This window comes from Chiloscyllium plagiosum, chromosome 28 (assembly GCF_004010195.1).
Source record: "Chiloscyllium plagiosum isolate BGI_BamShark_2017 chromosome 28, ASM401019v2, whole genome shotgun sequence".
NCBI lineage: Eukaryota > Metazoa > Chordata > Chondrichthyes > Orectolobiformes > Hemiscylliidae > Chiloscyllium > Chiloscyllium plagiosum.
Window position 1 is genome coordinate 3,276,326 of NC_057737.1, and position 21,901 is coordinate 3,298,226.

Genomic DNA, 21,901 nt, shown 5'->3' on the forward strand with positions numbered 1-21,901 from the left:
TTTCAATCCAAGTTAGTATTTTGCCCCCAATATCTTGCGCCCTAATTTTGCTCACTAACCTCAAAAGCTTTCTGAAAGTCCAGGTGCACTACATCTACTGGATCTCCCTCGTCCATCTTCAGAGTTACATCCTCAAAAAATTCCAGAAGATTAGTCAAGCATGATTTCCCCTTCATAAATCCATGCTGACTCTGACCTATCCTGTTACTACTATCCAGATGTGTCGTAATTTCATCCTTTATAATAGACTCCAGCATCTTTCCCTCCACTGAGGTCAGACTGACTGGTCTATAATTTCCTGTTTTCTCTCTCCCACCTTTCTTAAATGGTACAACATTAGCCACCCTCCAATCCGCAGGAACTGATCCCGAATCTAGGAGTGGATCATTCAGCCCAGTGAGCCCCGATCTACCATGCAATAAGATCATGGCTAAACTGGTTGCAATCTCAAATCCACATTACTGCCCACACTTGATAACCTTTCAAACCTTTGCTTAGCAAGAATCTATTTAACCCACCTTCAAAATATTTAAGGTCTCTGCCTCCACCATCTTTTCAGTGATTATGTTCAAAAGATTCATAGCCTTCTGAGAGAAAACATTTACCTCATCTCTTTTTTAAATGGGGCACCTTTGATTTCTAAACAATGACCCAAAGTTTTAGATGTCCCTGAAGGAGAAACATTCTCTCCACATCTAACCTATCAAAACTATTCAGGATTTTTTATGTTTCAACCAAATTGTCTCTTACTCTTCTAGTTTGATACAGGGCTAGACTGTCCAGCCTTTTGCCTTGTGACAACCTGCCCCATTCCAGATATGAGGGTAGTAGTCTGGTAAACCTTCTCTGAACTGCCTACCAGTGCAATTACATACTTCCCTAAATAAGGTGACCAATACTGTGCATAGTACCCCAGACATGGTTTCAACAGTGTCCTGTATAATTGAAGCATAACATCCCTACATTCATATTCAATTCCTATCATGATTAATGATAATGCTCTATTAGCGTTCCTAATAACTTGTTGTACCTGCCTACTAAATTTTTACAATTCATGCATGAAGACACTCAGATCCCTTTGCATTTCAGAGCTCTGCAGTCACTGATCATTTTGATAATATGCATCATTTTTATTTTTCCTATCAAACTTCACATTTTCCCACTTTGCCCACATCTTTGCCCACGTATTTGACTTCTCTGTGTCCCTTTGTAATATTCTTATGTTATCTTCACAACTTGCTTTCCTATCTATCTTTATGTCTATAGACAAGTAAGCTTAACATCTGTGGTAGGTAAGTTGTTTGAGAAGATTCTGAGAGACAAGATATACAGAGGAACCTTGATTAACCAGCATTCGATTATCCAAATTTCTGGTTATCCGAACAAGATTGCAAGGTCCCGATGCTTGGCTAAACTGTGTTATCCGGCAATCGATTATCTGGCATTTGATTATCCGAGCAAACTATTCCCCGCCTGTGTCATTTGGATAATCGAGGTTCCTCTGCATTTGGAAAGACAGGGTTTGATTAAGAGTAGAGAGAAAGTGAGGGCTGCAGATGCTGGAGATCAGAGCTGAAAATGTGCTGCTGGAAAAGCGCAGCAGCAGGTCAGGCAGCATCCAAGGAACAGGAGAATCGACGTTTCGGGCATAAGCCCTTCTTATATGCCAGTGGCGACCTCCAAGTGAAGGTCGCCACTGGCATATAAGAAGGGCTTGGAGGTCACTTGGAGGTCGCCACTGGCATATAAGAAGGGCTTATGCCCGAAACATCGATTCTCCTGTTCCTTGCATGCTGCCTGACCTGCTGCGCTTTTCCAGCAACACATTTTCAGCTTTGATTAATAGTAGTCAGCATGGCTTTGTGCATGGGAGATCATGCCTCACACATTTGTTAGTGTTCTTTGATGAAGCGTCCAGGAAGGTTGACGTAGTCTATATGGATTTCAATAAAACCTTTAATAAGATTCCACATAGTAGGTTGTTCTAGGAGGTTGGATCACATGGAATCCAGGGGGACCTGGCAAATTGGATACAAAATTAGCTTGATGGTAGGAAGCAGAAGGTATTGGTGGAAGAATGCTCGTTGGACTGGAGGCCTGTGACTACTGGTGTGCCTCAGGGGTCAGTGCTGGACCTGTTGCTGTTTGTTATCTATAGCAATGATTTGGATCAAAATATCCTAGGCATGATCAGTAAGTTTGCAGATGGCACTAAAATAGTTGGTATCGTGGACAATAAGGAAGGCTTTTGGAAAATGCAGCAGGACCTTGGTCAGCTGGGAAAGTGAGCTGAGAAATGGCAAATGGAGTTTAATACAAATAAGTGTGAGGTCTTGCATTTTGAAAAGTAAAATCAAAGTTGGAGTTTCATGGTGAATGGTAGGGCCTTAAGGAGTGTAGTAAAACAGAGGGAGTTCTGGTGCACTATTCTCTGAAAGTGGAGTCATAGGTAGACAGGGCAGTGAATAAGGCTTTTAGTGTAGTGGTCTTCATCAGTCAGGCCATTGAGTATAGAAATTGGGAAGTTATGTTGCAGTTGTGTAGGACGTTGGTGAGGTTGCACTTGGAGTATTGTGTTCAGTTTTTGTCATCTTGTTATAGGAAGGATGTTATTAAACTGGAAAGAGTGCAGAAGAAATTTACAATGGTGTTGCCTGGACTCAAGGGTCTGAGTTATAGGGAGAGGTTGGACAAGCTAGGATTTTTTGCTTTAGAGCGTAGGAGACTGAGGAGGGATCTGAGAGGTGCATAAGATCATGAAAGGCATGGATAGGTTGAATGCACTCAGTCTTTTTCCCAGGGTTGGGGAATCAAGGACTGGAGGGCATCAGTTTAAGGTAAGAGAAGAAAGAATAAAAGGGAACCTGAGGGGCAATGTTTTTGGTATGCGTATGGAATGAGCTGCCAGTGGAAGTGGTTACCAACATTTAAAAGGCATTTGAACTAATACATGGATAGGAAAGGTTTTGAAGGATATGGGAAGAGTGCAGGGAAATGAGGTTAGCTTGGATAGACATATTGGTTGGCACAGATCAGTTTGGGCCAAATGGCCCGTCTCCATACTATAGGACACTATGACTCTACGTTGTCTGCAGATTTGGCAACTATTTCTTCAATATTCTGAACTAACTTGCTTGTATGAATTACAGACACCTGTAATCCCTACACCAATCCCTGTGGCACATCACTTATTACATCTGAAAAAGATCAATTTGTGCCTACTCCGTGCGTCATGTTATCCTGTCAACTTTCTAATCATGCCAATATGCTACTTCTTACATGATGTGCTTTTACTTTCTTCAACGGCACATCAATGTGGCATCTTATCAAATGAAAATCCAAGTACAGTAACTGGTTCCCTTTTAACCACAACACCTGCTACCTCCTCAAAGAACACCAGATTGGGCATGATTTCCTTTCACAAACCCATGTCGACATTGCCTGAACTTGAATTTATCCAAGTGCTCTATTATAACTTGTTTAATAATAACTTCTAATACTTTCTGTTTTACAGGTGTTAAGCTAACTGGCCTGTAGTTTCCCGCTTCCTGTCTTCTTTCCTTTGTGAATAAAGGAGTTATATCCTCTGGATGCTAATCTAGTGGGACTATCCCCTAATCAAGGAAGCAATGAAAAATTAAAATTAATGTATCACCTATCTCACTAAGTACTTCTTTTAAGATCCTAGGATGAAGTTCATCAGGACCTTGACTGCAATTTCAACAAGTTACACAATACTACCTCTGGTGATTTTGGTTTGCCTGTATTCCTCTCTATTTTCAATTTTCTGATTTATTTCTGAATCTGGGATATTACTTATACCTCTATCATGAAGACTGATGTAAAATACCTGTTCAATTAATCTACCATTTCTTTATTTTCCAGGATAAGTTTCAAGTCTCACTTTCTATAGACCAGTGTCCCTTTTGTTAATGCTTTTCATTTTAAGTTTTTTGTAGAAACTCTTACTGTTCTTAAATTTTCTGGCTAGCTTTCTTGTGTACTCTAATATTTCCCTTCCTATTAAAAGTTTTGGTACTTCTTTACTTTTTAAATATTCTGTCCAATCTTCTGATCTGTCTGCTGTCTTTGCATAATTATATAGGTAAAAACAAAGACTGCAGATGCTGGAAACCAGATTCCGGAATAGAGTGGTGCTGGAAAAGTACAGCAGTTCAGGTAGCATCCGAGGAGCAGGAAAATCGACTTTCGGGCAAAAGCCCTTTCCTGATGAAGGGCTTTTGCCCGAATGCTGCCTGAACTGCTGTGCTTTTCCAGCACCACTCTATTCCGGAATTTGCATAATTATATGCATTTTCTTTTAATTTAATATCATCTTTTACATTCGTAATTAAAAACACATTCGTAATTAAAATGGTGGGTCTATTCCTTGGAATTTTTCTTATTTGTTGGAATGTAATTATTCTGCAAATTCTGAAGAAACTCCTTAAATGGGTGCCGCTGTATTTCAATTGATCTATTTTTAATCTAATTTAGCCAACTCTGCTTTCATGCCTTCATAATTCCCTTTCTTACATTTTAAAGTTTTAAAAGAATGGTCTTGTTATACTCCTCTCTCCATCAAACTATATGTTAATTTTAATTGGTCGCTGCTATCAGAGGTGCCTTTTCTGTGAGATCAATAATTAATCCTATCTCATTGCATTCTGGTATGGTTTGCTCTTAGATTCTGGTTGGTCAGAATATGCTGTCTTAATATCCTGAAAAAGTTTATGAACTCCTCATTAAGGCTACCTTTGCCCATCTGATTTTTCCATTTCATTATATCGTTTAAAATCGTATCCGATTATTGCTATGTCTTTCTGACACTTCCCATTCTTTCTTCCTTTATACCCCAACCTACTATATAATTACTGTGATGGAACCCTTCTACCATTCCCTCAAGTGTCTCCTTACCTTTATTATGCTTCATTTCTCCCCAAACTATTTCCACATCTTAGTTTCCCTTATTTAGGTCATCTCTTGTTTTGTGCAAATACCTTCATGAGCAGAGCTATCCCTCATATTTTCCTCCTTTCCATTAATTCCGAATTGTCTTGTACGCTTCAGGATTTGAGTCCCAGCTCACGTCATCCTGCAGCTACGTATCTGTAATATTCAACAGTCGACTCCAGGATGTCTAACAACCTTTAGGCTTGATTTTTGAAAGCAGTTCTCATTGTCATCCTCAGACTCACAATCAATAATTACAACTTTTCCAGACCCTTAGCTATATCCAACCTAGCACAAAGTCCTGATCATTTATCGTTTTTATTCTCTGAAGTTTCCACTATAGCTTAATTGGAGAAAGTGAGGTCTGCAGATGCTGGAGATCAAAGTTGAAACTTTATTGCTGGAACAGCACAGCAGGTCAGGCAGCATCCAGGGAACAGGAGATTCGACGTTTCGGGCACAGGCCCTGTGCCCGAAACGTCGAATCTCCTGTTCCCTGGATGCTGCCTGACCTGCTGTGCTGTTCCAGCAATAAAGTTTCAACTATAGCTTAATTCTCTATTTCACTGATTTGAAACTCATTAAAAATTGACCTTGCTCCATATAAATTCTGGAATATTTTCTACACCTGAGTCACAGTTATTATGGAAGACATGCTATTAGGCAGATAGTCTCAGTGTGGCATAATGGGGAAGCACTCTTGTGTCTGAATTAAAAATCATACAACATACAACAGGTTATAGTCCAACAGGTTTATTTGGAAGCACTAGCTTTCAGAGCGCTGCTCCTTCATTAGGTGGTGCTCCGAAACCTAGTGTTTCCAAATAAACCTGTTAGACTATAATAACCTGGTGTTGTGTGATTTTAAGCTTTGTACGCTCCAGTCCAACACCGGCATCTCCAAATCATGACTTGCATCTGAATCAGAAGGTTGTGGATTCAAGTCCCCTTGTAGATGTTGGTACATAATCTAGGCTGTTACAGCAGTGCAGTAGTTGAGGGAGTTCAGCGATGGATGTGCTGTTTTTTTTAGCTGAAACATTAAATGAGACCTCTTTTGCCTTTGATCTTTGGTGCACATAAAGACCTCATCATATTATTCGAAAAAAGTTTCAGTGTTCTCCTCACATGACTTGTTGTATTGGGCAGAAATACTAAAAAATAGACAATCTTATATCACATTGCTACTGGTAGTACTTGTTGTCTGCACATTAGTGCTGTGGTGCACTACATTGTTGTATTAAAAAGCTTCTCTGTAACACTTCAAAATTTCATGAAGTCATAAAAGGGCATTATGTACGTTGCAGGTCTTTCTTAATTTAATGTCTTTCCTGTTGAATGATTGAAGAATGAAAATGTTCAGTATATATTGAGTATTTAACCTGCTTTGTATTCAGCCTCGTTTTTAGCCCTGTTCATATCCTTTAGATCCTCCACAGTCATGGTATTGAATTGGAGGAATGTTTTTGCAGTTTATTACATTGCATGAGTTTACTTTCAGATTTTCTTTTGCCTCTCATTTTCTGAAAGTTCCGTTATTAATTCCATTTCTTCAACTACCTTTCTCCCTGTCGAATTTGAAAATTATTTTTTATTTCACTTCAAATTATTTTGATGAACATTTGGAGTGTTGCTTGTTTAATTTTTTATACCATAATCCAGCAGATGTATTTTTTCCTTGATTTGCAACAGAATACCCTTCATAAAATTCCGTTTTTCTCAGATGAGAATAAGTTGGATACTTGAACTGTACCCCTACTCAATTTATTTAAGTACTTCCTGAAGCTTTTTGAGGTTTGCCGGTTTAGAACTATAAATTTGGAAGTGCTATCTTATTGTATTTAGTTCCTTTAGCTTTTTAAAGCAGAGATTAAAATCTGGTCTTAAATAATACATGCATGCCATCATTCCTGATTCATCACTTTTTAAATGTTTTTGTTTTTAACTCTAGTTCTGTCTGGTTTTGTAAATTATGCTCTGTAGAAGTAGCTTTGAATGTGCCAATTCCAGAAAGTGTACAAGTGAATTACATATAGGAATGCAAACTCTGATTAAAGCATTATATTTCCCTTAACTTTTAACATAATCCATAACTTTTGAAATGCTTTCAGTAAAGTTGCTGTTTGAACTTTGTCTGCCTCTACCAATCTCCTTTATTCCTTTTGCCACGTTTTAGCTTTTGGGAGATTTGGAGATTAACATTGCTGAGGAGGAGTTGGGAAGCTGCAAATACGCTTACCCATACCCATCCTCACACTGTAGTCGTCCTTGGTCACACTGCCTGTAACTTCTACTCCTTCTAGCCTTTCCAGTGTGTTGCTCCAGATTGACTCATTCAGGGCCTGGCATCCGTACAAGAGCAAGAATCTTGTCTTCCCCATCCCCAAACACCCCTCCCCCACTGAGCTGCATTTGGAACATCACTTTGCAGGCTGGATTGAAAATTTAAGCAGGTTGAATTCAAGCCTGTAAGCCATATGTTTTAAACGCCAGTTCTAGAGGTTGAGGAATTCCGTTGGTGTTGTATAAACAAAAGAAAGAACTTGCATTTATATAATCCCTCTAGGAAGTCCCAGAGCTCTTCACGGCCAGTGAAGAACCTTTGAAGTACAGTGACTACTGTAATGTAGGAAATGCAGCAGCCAATTTGCAAGCAATTTGCAATATGTCAATCTGTTTAATGATGGATGAGGGAGAGATAGTGGCCAGGACACTGGGAGAACTTTACTACAATTTTTAAATATAGTATCATGGAATTTCTTATGTCCATCTGAAGGAGTTGACAGGTCAACAGTGAATTCAGAAGAATTAGAAAATTAACAAGAACGCCAGGATGCCAACAATGAAGGAGAGTAGGTGAGATAATAGAGACCAAGCAACTCAAGATATTTCTTGAAACCAAAATTAAGAAAAAATGTCAAGAGCATGAAAGTGGGAAAACAGATAGATGAAATAATATGAAATTATAAAAGGGCTGGAAAAACAGTTTCTGGCAGCATCTGTGGAGAGAGAAACAAAGTTAATGTTTCGAGTTTACATACTCTGTAACTCCAAAATAATGATGTAATGTAGTTAGGTTCATGTCAAGTATAGGGATCACCAATTGGACAAAATAAAGGTGAGCACAGAGCGTGTGCAGATAATTGACCTGTAAAATGTGGTCAGATGACTGGCTAAAACTTAGTTATTATCTAAACCAGCATTTATGATATTGGAAGCGCTCTGAATCTATCAGTTGGCATGATAGCAAAAGGGAGAAAGGTAGATTGGAAAGATCAAAAGATGTACAGAATTGTTGATCATTACTGAGAATGTGTGCAATAGTTGATTGCTGCTTTGTCATACTTTGTTACAGCTCTGTACGGGAGGCGAAGGCCTAGTGGTATTATCTATTATATTATTATTATTATCTAGTACTATAGCTACACTATTAATCCAAAAATCAGCTAATGTTCTGGGAACTTGGGTTTGAATCTGGCTAAGAGTAACCACTGCATAATCCTTGTAAGGGTGAAGTCCTGCCTTCACATAGAGAATACCCTACCTATGTTTTGTGGCACCATCACTCATGCTAAATGGGACAGACTTTGAACAGATTTTGCAAATCAAGACTGGGCATCCATGATGCTCTGAGGGGCCATTAACAGCAGCAGAATTGTACTGTAGCACATTCTGCAAAACTTATGGCCCAACATAGCCCCCATTCAACCATTACCATCAATTTGAGTGGTTCAATGGAGAGTGCAGGAGGTCATGCCAGGAGCAGCATTAGGCATACCTAAAAATGTGGTGTCAACCTGGTATGGCTACAAGGACTGCTTGCATGCCATATACCATAAGCAGCAAGTGATGCATAGAGCTAAATGATCCCATAGATCTAAGTCCTGCAATCCTACCACATCCAGTCACCAATGGTGATGGACAATTGAATAACTTGCTGGAGGAGGCTGCTCCACAAATATCCTCATCCTCAATGATAGAAGAGCCCAACACATCAATGTAAGACAAAACTGAAGCTTTTGTAGCAATCTTTAGCCAGAAATATCTTGTGGACGATCCATCTCAGACTCCTCCAATGGTTCCTAGCATTATAGATATCAGAATTCAGCCAATTTGATTCACTCCATGTGATATCAAGAAATGTTTGGAGGCACTTGATACTGCCAAGTCTATGGGTCCTGACAACATTCTGGCAGTAGCACTGAACATTTGATCTCCAGAACTTGCTGTTCTTAACCAAGCTCTTCCAATACACTTACAACACTGACATGTGGTAAGTTACCCATTCGTATGCACAAAAAGCAGGACAAATCCAATCCAGACATTTAACAGCTCATTCTTCCATTATTGATCATCAGTAAAGTGCTGGAAGGTGCCATCAACAGTGCTGTCAAGCTTCTGCTCAGCAATAACCTGCTCAGTGAAACCCAGTTTAGGTTCTGCCAGCGCCACTCAGTTCCTGGTCTCGTTACAGCCTTGGTTCAAACACGGACAAAAGAGCTGACATCTAGAGGTGAGGTGAGAATGGCAGCGCTTGACATCAAGGACACCATCTGACCAAGCTTAGCAAAACTGAAATCAACTTTTATTGGGGAAAACTCACCAGTCGTTGGAATCATACCTGACACATAGGAAGATAATTGTGGCTATTGGAGGTCAGTCATCTCAGATCCAGAACATCCCTGCAGAAGTTCCTCAGGTAGTGTCCTAGGTCCAACCTTCACATTTCCTCCATCATAATGTTAGGAGTAAGGATGATCACACAATGTTCACCACATGACTCTATGACCATTTGCGATCCTCAGATACCGAAGCAGTCCAGATGCAACAAGATTTGGACAAAATCAAGTGGCAAATAATATTTACACCAGATAAATGCCAGACAATGTCCATCTCCAATAAGAAAGGATCTAACCACAGCCTCTTGACATTCTGTAGTGTTATTATCACCGAATCCTCCAATGTCAACATCGTGGGAGATTATCATTGACCAGAAACTCAACTGGACTTGCCAAATAAACACAGTGGCCACACCAGCAGGTCAGAGGCTGGGAATACTGCAGCATGTAACTCACCATGCAACTCCCCAAAGCCTGTCCACCATCTCCAAGGCACAAGTCTGGATTGTGATGGAATAATCCCCACCTGCCTGAATGAGTGCAGCTCCAACAACATTCAAAGAAGTTTTACACCATCCAGGACAAAGCAGTCCCCTTGATTGGCATCACATCCACAAACATCCTCTCCCTCCATCACTAATGCTCGGTAGCAATGTGTGTACTATCCACAAGGTGCATTGCAGAAATTCACCAAATATCCTTGGACATCAACCTCCAATCCTGCAACCACTTCCACCTAGGAGTTAGGTAGCTCCTCTCCAAGCCACACCATTCTGACTTGGAAATATATCGTGGTTCCTTCAATGTTACTGCATTTAAGTCTCTCTAATGACATGGTGCATCTACTGACCGCACATGGACTGCAGCAGTTCAAGAACTTCCTTGAGCAATTTGGCTTTGCCTCCTCCGTTACATCCCATGAATTTTTAAAAAAATGTCCAGTGCAATTGTAAAGGAATTAATAAAATTGCTATTTTAACATAGAAAAGTAGAAAATTAAGCAGAAGTAGACCATTCTGTCAATCAACCCTGCTTGACAATTCAATAAGATCATATCTGATCACTGAACTCAGTATCCTGTTTGTGATATTTCCTCATATCCTTTGATCCCTTTAGGCCGAGGATCTATATCTAAATCCTTGAAAACATTCAATCTCTTGTATTCCACTGCTTACTGTGACAGAGAATTCCACAGGCTTACCACACTCTGAATGAAAACATAATCGTTTCATAGAGTCATGGGGTCATAGTGTCATACAGCACAGAAGCAGATCCTTCGGTCCAACCAGTCCACGCCAACTGGCATCCCAAACTAGACTAGTGCCATCTACCTGCACTTGTCCCATATCCCTCCAAATATTTCTTATTCATATACTTAGCCAGATGTCTTTTAAACATTGTAACTGTACCTGCATCCACCATTTCCCCTGGAATTTCATTCCGCCCATGAACTACTTGCTGTTTAACAAAGAAGTTGCCCCTTGTGTCTTTTTTAAAATCTTACTCTTCTTATTTAAAAGTCTCTGGATCAGTGGTGCTGGAAGAGCACAGCAATTCAGGCAGCATCCGAGGACAGGCAAAATCGACGTTTCGGGCAAAAGCCCTTCATCAGGAATAAAGGCAGAGAGCCTGAAGCGTGGAGAGATAAGCTAGAGGGGGGGGGGGGGGGGGAGAGAGTAGCATAGAGTACAATAGGTCAGTGGGGAAGGAGATGAACGTGATAGGTCAGGGAGGAGAGGGTGGAGTGGATAGGTGGAAAAGAAGCTGGGCAGGTCGGACAAGTCCGGACAGGTCAGGGGACCGAGTTTCTGGAGGTTAGAAGCTAGGATGAGGTGGGGGAAGGGGAAATGAGGAAACTGTTAAAATCCACATTAATGCCCTGGGGTTGAAGTGTTCCGAGGCAGAAGATGAGGCGTTCTTCGGTAAAACTTTGATGGATGTGGGAAGCTCCTTTGGGGCCTTGGATAGAGGTGAGGGAGGAGGTGTGGGCGCAGGTTTTACAGTTCCTGCGGTGGCAGGGGAATGTGCCAGGATGGGAGGGTGGGTCGTGGGGGGGCGTGGACCTGACCAGGTAGTCACGGAGGGAACGGTCTTTGCGGAAGGCGGAGAGGGTTGGGGAGGGAAATATATCCCTGGTGGTGGGGTCTGTTTGGAGGTGGCGGAAGTGTCGGCGGATGATTTGGTTTATGCGAAGGTTGGTAGGGTGGAAGGTGAGCACCAGGGGCGTTCTGTCCTTGTTGCGGTTGGAGGGGTTGGGTCTGAGGGCGGAGGTGCGGGATGTGGATGAGATGCGTTGGAGGGCATCTTTAACCACGTGGGAAGGGAAATTGCGGTCTCTAAAGAAGGAGGCCATCTGGTGTGTTCTATGGTGGAACCGCTCCTCCTGGAAAGTCTGCCCACTAGTCTTGAAATCCCCCCACCAGAGGGAAAAGACATTTGCCATTCACTTCATCTATAACCCCTCATGATTTTATAAACTTCTATAAGGTTACAAACCTCAAATAATTATGTTCCAGAACCCCTGGGTCTCTCTGTTCTGCAACAATACCCAAGGTCCTACTTCTAATCATATAAGTCCTGCTCTTGTTTGTTTTATCAAAATGCAGTACTTTGCATTTATCCAAATTAAACTCCATCTGCAACTCCTCAGCCCCTTGACCCAATTGACCAAGATCTCTTTGTAATTACACTCATCAAACCAGAGTTTCTTGAATACATTTGAAGGGCCTACACCTAATACTGGACTGTTGCTATACCATACTTTAAAATTTTATTCACTCATTGCCTTTGCCAATGGTATGTTTTTGGAGATGTTGTTGTATTGGAACAGTTGATGATTAGTAGTGAAATTGTATGTTATTTTATGATGTGGAGGTGCTGGTGTTGGACTGGGGTGGACAAAGTTAAAAATTACACAACACCAGGTTATCGTCCAACAGGTTTATTTGGAAATACTAGTTTTCAGAGCACTGCTCTTTCATCAGGTAGCTAGTGGGGCAGGATCATAAGACACAGAATTTATAGCACAAAATCTTAGTGTGATACGATATATTCAACAAACCCAGACTGCTGTTATGTCTTTCATCTTTTCGAATGGGTTGCAGGTTTCAGTTCATTAATACATAAATCCCAGAACTCTTTTCAAGTCACTTTCCCGAGATAAAGTAAGGTTTTATTAAAAAAAAGTGACATCTCAGCTCAGACAATGCATTAGCGGTGTGAGGTTAGAGTCTGTCTGTATTCCAATTTTGAGTCAGACTGGTTCTATTTCGAAGGTAGAAATTTATAAAATGTTACATGGATTGACTGCCTGGAGACTGTGTGCTTTTTGAGCAAAATAGAATGTGTCTGCAAGTGCAAATTCACCCCATACACTTGTGTGTATCTGCGTACATGTGAGAGGGAGAGAGAGAGAGTGTGAGCATGCATGCTTGGTCGAGTGTGCGTGTGGGTGTGGCAGAATATGTGCCTGTGAGGGACGGGGGGAGGTGTATGTGTGTGTGTCTGAGAGACAGCATGAGTATGAGAGAGAATTTGCGGGAGTGTGAGAGTGTGTAAGGGTGTGTGCTCATGTGAGTGTGTCAGAGAGACAATAGAGAGAATAGACAGAGTATAGTCTGCTGTGTGACATGAACCTCAGGTCCCGGTTGAGGCTATGCTCTTGTGTATCAAACTTAGCTATCAGCCTCTGCTTGGCCACTCTGTCTTGTGCATATCCTGAAGTCCGCCATGGAGGATAGTCACCCAAAGATCCGAGGACGAATGCCCCTGACCGCTTTAGCTTTGGGATATGCAACAATGCGGAGTAGCCGAGCAGAGGCTGATAGCCAAGTTCAATACCCATGAAGATGGCCTCAACTGGGACCTGGAGTTCATGTCACACTGCAGGTGACCCCGCTACACAATACACTCTCATACACTAGCACACACACACACACACATACACACACACACTTACATACTCACACATTCATGCAGACCCTGAAACACACTGTGTCTCTTAGCCACACGTGCATATCCACCCCCACACTCACACTCAAGCGCACACCCTCTCACAGTCTTATACTCGGTCACACTCACACATGCACGCACTCACACTTGCACTCTTTCTCATACACACTCTCTCCCTCACATGCATGCATGCACACTCACACAAATCTATGGGGTGAATTTGCATTTGCAGAATTGTGTTTACAGATACATTCTATTTTGCTTAAAAAGCACACAGTCTGCAGGCAGTCAATGCAGGAAGTCAATCCATGCAACATTTTATAAATTCCTACTTTGGAAATAGAACCAGTCTGACTCAAGATTGGAATACAGACACACCTCACACCTTTAATGAATTGTCTGAGCTTAGATGTCACCTTAAGTTATCTCAGGAATGTGATTTGAAAGGAGTTCTGGGTTTTACATATTAATGAATCAAAACCTGCAACCTATTTGAAAAGATGAAACACTTAACAGCAATCTAGGTTTGTTCAATATATCATATCAGATGCATGACACTATGATCTTGTGTTATAAATTCTGTGTCTTATGATCCTGCTCCACTAGCTACCTGATGGAGGGGCAGCGCTATGAAAGCTAGTACTTCCCAATAAACCTGTTGGACTATAACCTGATGTTGTATTTTTCAAGTATTTCGATAAAGTTAAAGTTATGCCAGTTTTTGTTTGTATTTTAACTATGCTTTAAGAATAAATTGCATTTTGCTTAAAGCCTAGTGGTGGGCCAATTGAGTCACATCCAGAACTCAGTGCCTTACACTTCCCTTTAATTGAAATAAGAAGTTTGGGTCTAGGCTATCTTCTTGATATATTTTGAAGGGATTTGGTCTGGTCTACAACACTATCCTTAAATTATGACAACTAGTTCTGGAATTCACAGTCATTGGGAACGTCCTTCTTGTGTTTAATCTGTCTAGTCCTGTTAGAATTTTTGGATTTCTGTGAGATTTTCCCCCACCCACTCTTTTAAACACCCGTGAATATAGACCTAATTGATCCAATTTCTCTTCATGTGTCAGTTCTGCTGTAGTTTTTCATTTGAACACAAGAGGACAACTACAAGATTTCTAGTTACCTTTGCTAAACTAATTTGACTTGCCAGTGAATCAGCAGTCTCTTCCTGTAGTGTAAATTGTTGCAGTTGTTTGAAATTCAGAATCTTGTACTTATTAAACATATACATATATGAATTAGGAGCAGGAATAGCCCATTCGGTCTTTTAGAACCTGCTGCATATTTAATAAGATCATGACTGATTTGATTGTCACCTCAACTCCATTTTTCTACTACCCAGGCATCCTTTGATTCTCTTGTTAGTCAAGAGTCTATCTTTGTTTTAAAATATTCAATGATCCTTTTTGCCTTTGTTCCAAAGGTTCTTCACCCTCTGAGAGAAAACCATTTTTTCCTCTCTACGTCTTACATAGATACTGCCTTATTTTTATACTGTGTTCCCTTGTTCTGGAAAATATTCCCTTCCCATTCACCCTGTCAAATACCATGAAGACCTTATATGTTACAGTAAGATTGTCTTTAATCTAAACTCCAGTAAATGCAGGTCAAATCTGTCCAAACTTTCCTTGTAAGACAAAGCCCCCATCCCAGTTGAGTGAATCCTCTGTGAACTACCTCTGGCACATTTACAACTTTTCTTGAGACAAAACTTGTGCACAGTACACAAGATGTAGACTAACCAATACTTGCTACAAATTAGCAAACGTCTGCACTTTTGTATTCCATTCCCCTTATCCTGATGAGTGCAGGGCGAAAAGCTTTGGTGACATATCTTTTCAGCAAAATTCAAATTCTATACTACCAATCCTCTTTTTCGATTTAGATTACTTACAGTGTGGAAACAGGCCCTTCGGCCCAACAAGTCTATACCGACCTGCCGAAGCGCAACCCACCCAGACCCATTCCCCTACATTTACCCCTGCACCTAACACTACGGGCAATTTAGCATGGCCAATTCACCTAACCTGCACATTTTTGGACTGTGGGAGGAAACCGGAGCATCCGGAGGAAACCCACGCAGACACGGTTGTTGTATATTTCTTCCTCACTGCTTGTGGCAGTGTCTCATCTCAGGCTCAATTAACAATGGGAATTCTTTGTGTGAAGAATTGCAATATTAATTTGCGATCCTTCATGTTTACAGAAAATAAGTTTGTGACATTGGACTTCTGTTAGATAGTAAGTCATCTTACCCATTCTAACCAATATTCCTGCAAGACCAGTTTTCTGTCTGGTTGTCATTTTCTTAATTTAGCTCTTCTAAATATTTTCTCATCATGTCTTCAATATGTTTTTTTCCCACTCAATTGTGGGGAGAAAACAGATTATGTTGCAATTCTGTAATAACCTTTACAATATCAAAGTGTTTCACAGATAGTTAACTATTTTTTGAAATGCAATGATTATTGTAATGTAGGAAACACAGAAGGCAATTTTCACACAACAAGTTTACAGTAATGTAATAATGATCATTAATCTGTTATTATTGATGTTAATAGATGGATAAGTGCTGACTAGGATACTGGGGCAAACTCCCCTGACATCCTTCTGACACTGTCATAGAATTTTTCACATTTTCCAAAATGGGGACACAGGTCTTTAGTTTAATGTCTTGTTTGAAATATCATAACTATAATGATATAGCAATCTGTCAAAGGCAATCACATTACTTCTCTTTTTATAAATACTGATTTATAGCAGCTTGAAAGAAACTCACTCCTTACCCATTGCAACCTTATTACTGGTTTAAAATGCAGATATGATTTGTGTGCGACAGTCAAGGTTTTTCAAAATTGCATCTTGTAGTGAATATAATCAGAATGCAGAAGATGCTGTTACCCATGTTCCATCTGAAATATTCACTTGCAGCTACAGTGGGGAAAATAGGATATGCAATATTTTCTGATTGTTCTATATTTTCTTTCTCAGGGTTTTGGTAGTTGTGTTACAGGAAAAGATTGCTACCTTCGACAGCTGTACTTTCACCAAAAAATTCTTCGTCACAAGTATGTATGAATACTGTATAACCGTAAAGAGATCACAACATTCGTAAATATTATGCTTTGAAGTTCTGCTCCTTTGGCATTCCATTGTTACTGACAGACTAATGTGCTTTGGATTATTATTAGCTATCAATGGAAGAAATGTTCTGTGAACTGCAGATGTGAACACATTATGTGTTACAGATGGTTCTTAATATCATAAGGGACAATGTGAAGAGATTACTTGCACCAAACATGGCCACCATCATTGTTGCAGTTTTTTCCATTAGAGAGAGGCACTTTAGACAGTTGAGACATTCCCCCTACATAAGAACACAAGAACTAGGAGTAGGAGTGGGCAATTCAGCCCCTTGAGCCTACATCACCACTTAATTTGATCATGGCTCAACTCCACTTTTCAAACCCATTCCCCAAACCCTTTAAACCATTGCTAATTAAAAATCTGTCTATCTTCTTAAAATATTTCAGTCTCTAGGTGTCCATACTGAGATAGTGAATTTACTGATCCATGACCCCTTAAGATAAGTAATTTCTCCTTGCCTCTGCCACCCTTTAGCCTAAAACTATAAACTATCATTCTAGATTGCCCCCAAGGGGAAACATTTGCTCTGCTTTGTCAGATTCCTTTAGCAGATTATATTTCTCAATTAGAACTCCTCTCATCCTTCTAAACTCCAGCAAGTATAGGTCAAAACTGCTCAACTTTTAAGACAAGCCTTTCATCTCTGCAATTAATCTTGTGACCATTCCCTGAACTGCCTCCATTGCAATTACATCCTTCCTCAATTAGGGGGGTATAGTGATTGTAACAAGGTCATCCAGGTGGATCTCAAAATATAAATTCCCTGATTTGGGCTCTTCATTTGGACCAAGGAGCCCTGGCTGACAGATATAAACGGGAGTGTCAGAGGTTCTGTTCTCTGAGAGCTGGCTCTGAGGAAGCCAGACCAGCATCAAGTAGTATGCATGTGCAAACTAAGCGTGACTTGATGACAGGAATCTGGCCTCGAGTGATTTCAAAGGGAACAAAAGTGTGTGCAGTACTTCAGATACAGTCTCACTTATGCCTTGTAGAATTTTAACAACATTTCCCTGCTTTTGTACTTTTTCTCTACAGCAATAAATGCCAAAATTCCATTTGTGCTCCTTATTACCTGCTATACCTGTATGCGAGCTTTCTGTAACTCATGCATGAGGACATCGAGATCCCTCTGCACTGAAGCATTTTGAAGTTAACTCTCCATTTAGATAATAAGTTGCCTTTTATTCTTCTGACCAAAATGGATAACCTCACACTTATCCATGTTAACCTTTATCTGCCAGATTTTAGTCCATTTACCTAACCTATCCATATTCCTTGTAAATTTCTTATTTCTTTGTTGCAACTTTCTTTCCCACCTATTTTAGTGTCATGCAAATTTGTTTATAATACATTCTATCCTTGCATCTAAGTATTTAATACAGCTTGCATCAAAGTATTTAATACAGCTTGTAATTAGTTGAGCCTGAGGACCAAATCCTGTGTAACCCCACTAGTTACAGCTTCCCACCAAAAAAAAACTTATCTCAACTTTCTGTTGGCTAGCGAATCCTGTATTCAAGCTAATATATCACCTCTGAACCTATGTGATCGTACCTTGTGTTAAACTTTTATGTGGCACATTATCCAATGCTTTTTGGAAGTCCAGATACGCTAAAGGACTCCCCACTATCCAGTTTTTACTACAGCTTTGAAGAACTCGAGCAAATTATTCAAGCACAATTTACCCTTCATAAAATCATGCTGACTCTGATGGATTGCTTTTGAATTTTCAAATGTCCTGTTACTACTTCCCAAATAATTTCTCAATGACAAATATTAAACTAATTGGTCTTTAGTTTCATACTTTCTGCCCCACTCCTTTTTAGGATCAGGGGTTACATTACCATTTTTCCAATCCACTGGAGCCTTTCCAGAATCCAGGTAATTTTAGAATATGATAACCAATGCGTCCACAATCTCAGCTGCCAATAAGAATTAACGACTAGTCGAGATGTACAGCACAGAAGGTGAAAGTGAGGACTGTAGATGCTGGAGATCAGAGTCAAGATTAGAGTGGTGCTGGAAAAGCACAGCTGGTCAGGCAGCATCCGAGGAGCAGGAAAATCGACGTTTCGGGCAAAAGCCCTTTATCAGGAGCACGGGAGGCTTTTGTCCGAAACGTCACCTTTCCTGCTCCTCAGATGCTGCCTGACCTGCTGTGCTTTTCTAGCACCACTCTAATCTTGACATGTACAGCACAGAAACAGACTCTTCAATCCAACTCATCCATGCCAACCAGATATCCTAAATTAATCCAGTCCCATTTGCCAGCATTTGGCCCATATCCCTCTAAATGCTTCCTACTCATGTACCCATTAGATGCCTTCTAAATGTTGTAATTGTACCAGCCTCCACCACTTCCTCAAGTAGACCATCCTCTGCATGAAAACATTCCCCCTTAGGTCCCTTTTAAATCTTTCTCCTCTCACCTTAAACCTATGCCCTCTAGTTTTGTGCACCCCTGCTCTGGGAAAAAAAGACCTTTGCTATTCACCCTATCCTCACCCCTCATGATTTTATAAACCTTATAAGATCATCCCTCAGCGTCTGATACTCCAGGGAAAATAATCTCAGCCTATTTAGCCTTTCCAAGTAGCTCAACCCTTCCAACCCTGGCAACATCCTTGTGAATCTTTTTTGTATAATATTTTTTCTAATAGCAGAGAGACTAGAATTCAATGCAGATTTCCAGAAGTGGCCTAACCAATGTCCTGTACAGCTGCAGCATGATATCCCAACTCCTATACTTAATGCACTGACCAATGAAGGCAAGCGCAGTAAAGTGCCTTTTTCATTACCATGCCTACCTGTGACTCCACTTTCAAACAACTATGCACCCCAAGGTCTCTTTGTCTGGCAACACTCCCTAGGGCCCTACCATTAAGTGTTCAGTTATAAGGCCTTGATTTGCCTACCAAAATGCAATTCCAAACATTTATCAAATTTAAACTCCATTGCCCCTCCTTGGTCCATTTGCCCATCTGATCAAGGTCCCATTTTGCTCTGAGATAACCTTCTTCACTGTGCACTACACCACCAATTTTGATGCCATCTGCAAACTTACTAGCCGTACCTCCAACGTTCACATCCAAATCATTTAGATAAATGACAAAAAGCAGTGGACCAGCACTGATGCTTACAGCACACGGATGGTCATAGGCCTCAAAAAGTTCAAAAAGCAACCCTCTATTACCACCCTCTGTCTCCTATGTACAAGCCAATTTTGTATCCAAATGACTAGCTCTCCCTGGATTCCATTTGACATAACCTTGCTAACCAGTCTGCCTTGCAAAACCTTGTTGAACGCCTTGCTGAAATCCATTTGGACCATGTCCACCGCTCTGTTTTTATCCATCTACTTTGTCACTTTTTCAAAAAACTCAATCAAGTAAATGAGACATGATTTCCCACCACAAAACCAGATTAAGTATCCCGAATCAGTTTTTACATTTCCAAAAGCATTTCCAAATCCTGTCCATCAGAATCCCCTCCAACGTACCCACCACTGACGTCAGGATCACCGATCTATAGTTCCCTGGCCTTCCCTTACCACCTTTCTAAAATAATGGCACCACATTAGCCATCCTCTAGTCTTTCAGCACCTCACCCTTGGCTATTGATGATACATATATCTCAGCAACCACTTCTATATCTTCCCCCTAACTCTGGGGTAGACCTGACCAAGTCCCGGGGATTTATCCACCTTTATGCATTTGAAGACGTCTAGTTTCTGTAATATGGCCACATTTCAAGATATCTCTATTTATTTCTTCAAATTATTCAACTTCTATATCCTTCTCCACAATAAGTACTGATCTGTGATACTCATTTAGTATCTCACCCATCTCCTGCTGGTCCACACATAGGCAGTCTTGTTCACCTTTAAGGGGCCGTATTCTCTCCATAGTTACACTTTTGTCCTTAATGTATTTGTAGAATCTCTTTGGATTTTCCTTAATCCTACTTGCCAAATGGCCCCTTTTTGCCTTTCTGATTTCCTATTGCTGTTATGCTCCTCTAGAGATTCACTCGATCCCAGCTGTCTATACCTGCCTTATGCCTCCTTTTTCTTGACCAGAACCTCAATTTATCTTTATCCAGCATTCCCTACACCTGCCAGCCTTGCCCTTCATGCTAACAGGAACATAATCCCTCTGAACTCTCATTATCTTATTTTTGAAGGTCTCCCATTTTTCAACTGCACCTTTACCCATGAATAACCTCTCCCAATAAACTTTTGAACATTCTTGCCGAATACCATCAAAATTTGTCTTACTCCAATTTAGAACTTTGACTTTTGGATCCATAACTATTTTAAAACCAATAGAATTATGATCAGTGGCCCCAAAGTGCTCCCCCACTGACATCTCAATCATTTGCCTTGCCTTATTTCCCAAGATAAGGTTTTTCACATTCCTGATGAACAACTTATGCTCAAAATGTTGACTCTCCTGCTCCTTGGATGCTGCCTGACTGGCTGTGCTTTCCCAGCACCACACCTTTTGACCCTTCTCTAGAAGGTACATCCACGTACTAGATAAGAAATTTTTCATATACACACTTAACAAGTTCCTCTACATCCAAGTCCTTAACGCTGTGGTGGTTCCAATCTATGTTTGGAAAGTTAAAATCCCCTACCATTTGAACTCTATTATTCTTATGGATGTCTGAGATCTCCTTACAAATTTGCTTCTCAATTTCTTGCTGACTATTTGGGTGACCTATAGTAGAATCCCAACAAGGAGGTAATTAACATAGAACATAGAACATAGAAGAATACAGCGCAGTACAGGCCCTTCGGCCCTCGATGTTGCGCCGATCTAAGCCCACCTAACCTACACTAGCCCACTATCCTCCATATGCCTATCCAATGCCCGCTTAAATGCCCATAATGAGGGAGAGTCCACCACTGCTACTGGCAGGGCATTCCATGAACTCACGACTCGCTGAGTAAAGAACCTACCCCTAACATCTGTCCTATACCTACCACCCCTTAATTTAAAGCTATGCCCCCTTGTAATAGCTGACTCCACCCGTGGAAAAAGATTCTCACTGTCGACCCTATCTAAACCCCTAATCATCTTGTACACCTCTATCAAGTCACCCCTAAACCTTCTTTTCTCCAATGAAAACAACCCCAAGTGCCTCAGCCTCTCCTCATACGATCTTCCTGCCATACCAGGCAACATCCTGGTAAACATCCTCTGCACCCGTTCCAGT

The 21,901-nt window shown here is 40.7% G+C and overlaps 1 protein-coding gene across 3 annotated transcripts in view; it reads left to right on the forward strand.

Moving 5' to 3' along the window:
• Positions 1-21,901, forward strand: part of bcas3 (BCAS3 microtubule associated cell migration factor) — a 1,214,579-nt gene that overhangs the window by 257,425 nt on the left and 935,253 nt on the right. For all 3 annotated transcript variants that reach the window (XM_043718098.1, XM_043718095.1, XM_043718097.1), the window contains exon 9: positions 16,526-16,602. In XM_043718098.1, coding sequence (XP_043574033.1) covers positions 16,526-16,602 — 77 coding nt within the window. The remainder of the gene's footprint in view (positions 1-16,525; positions 16,603-21,901) is intronic.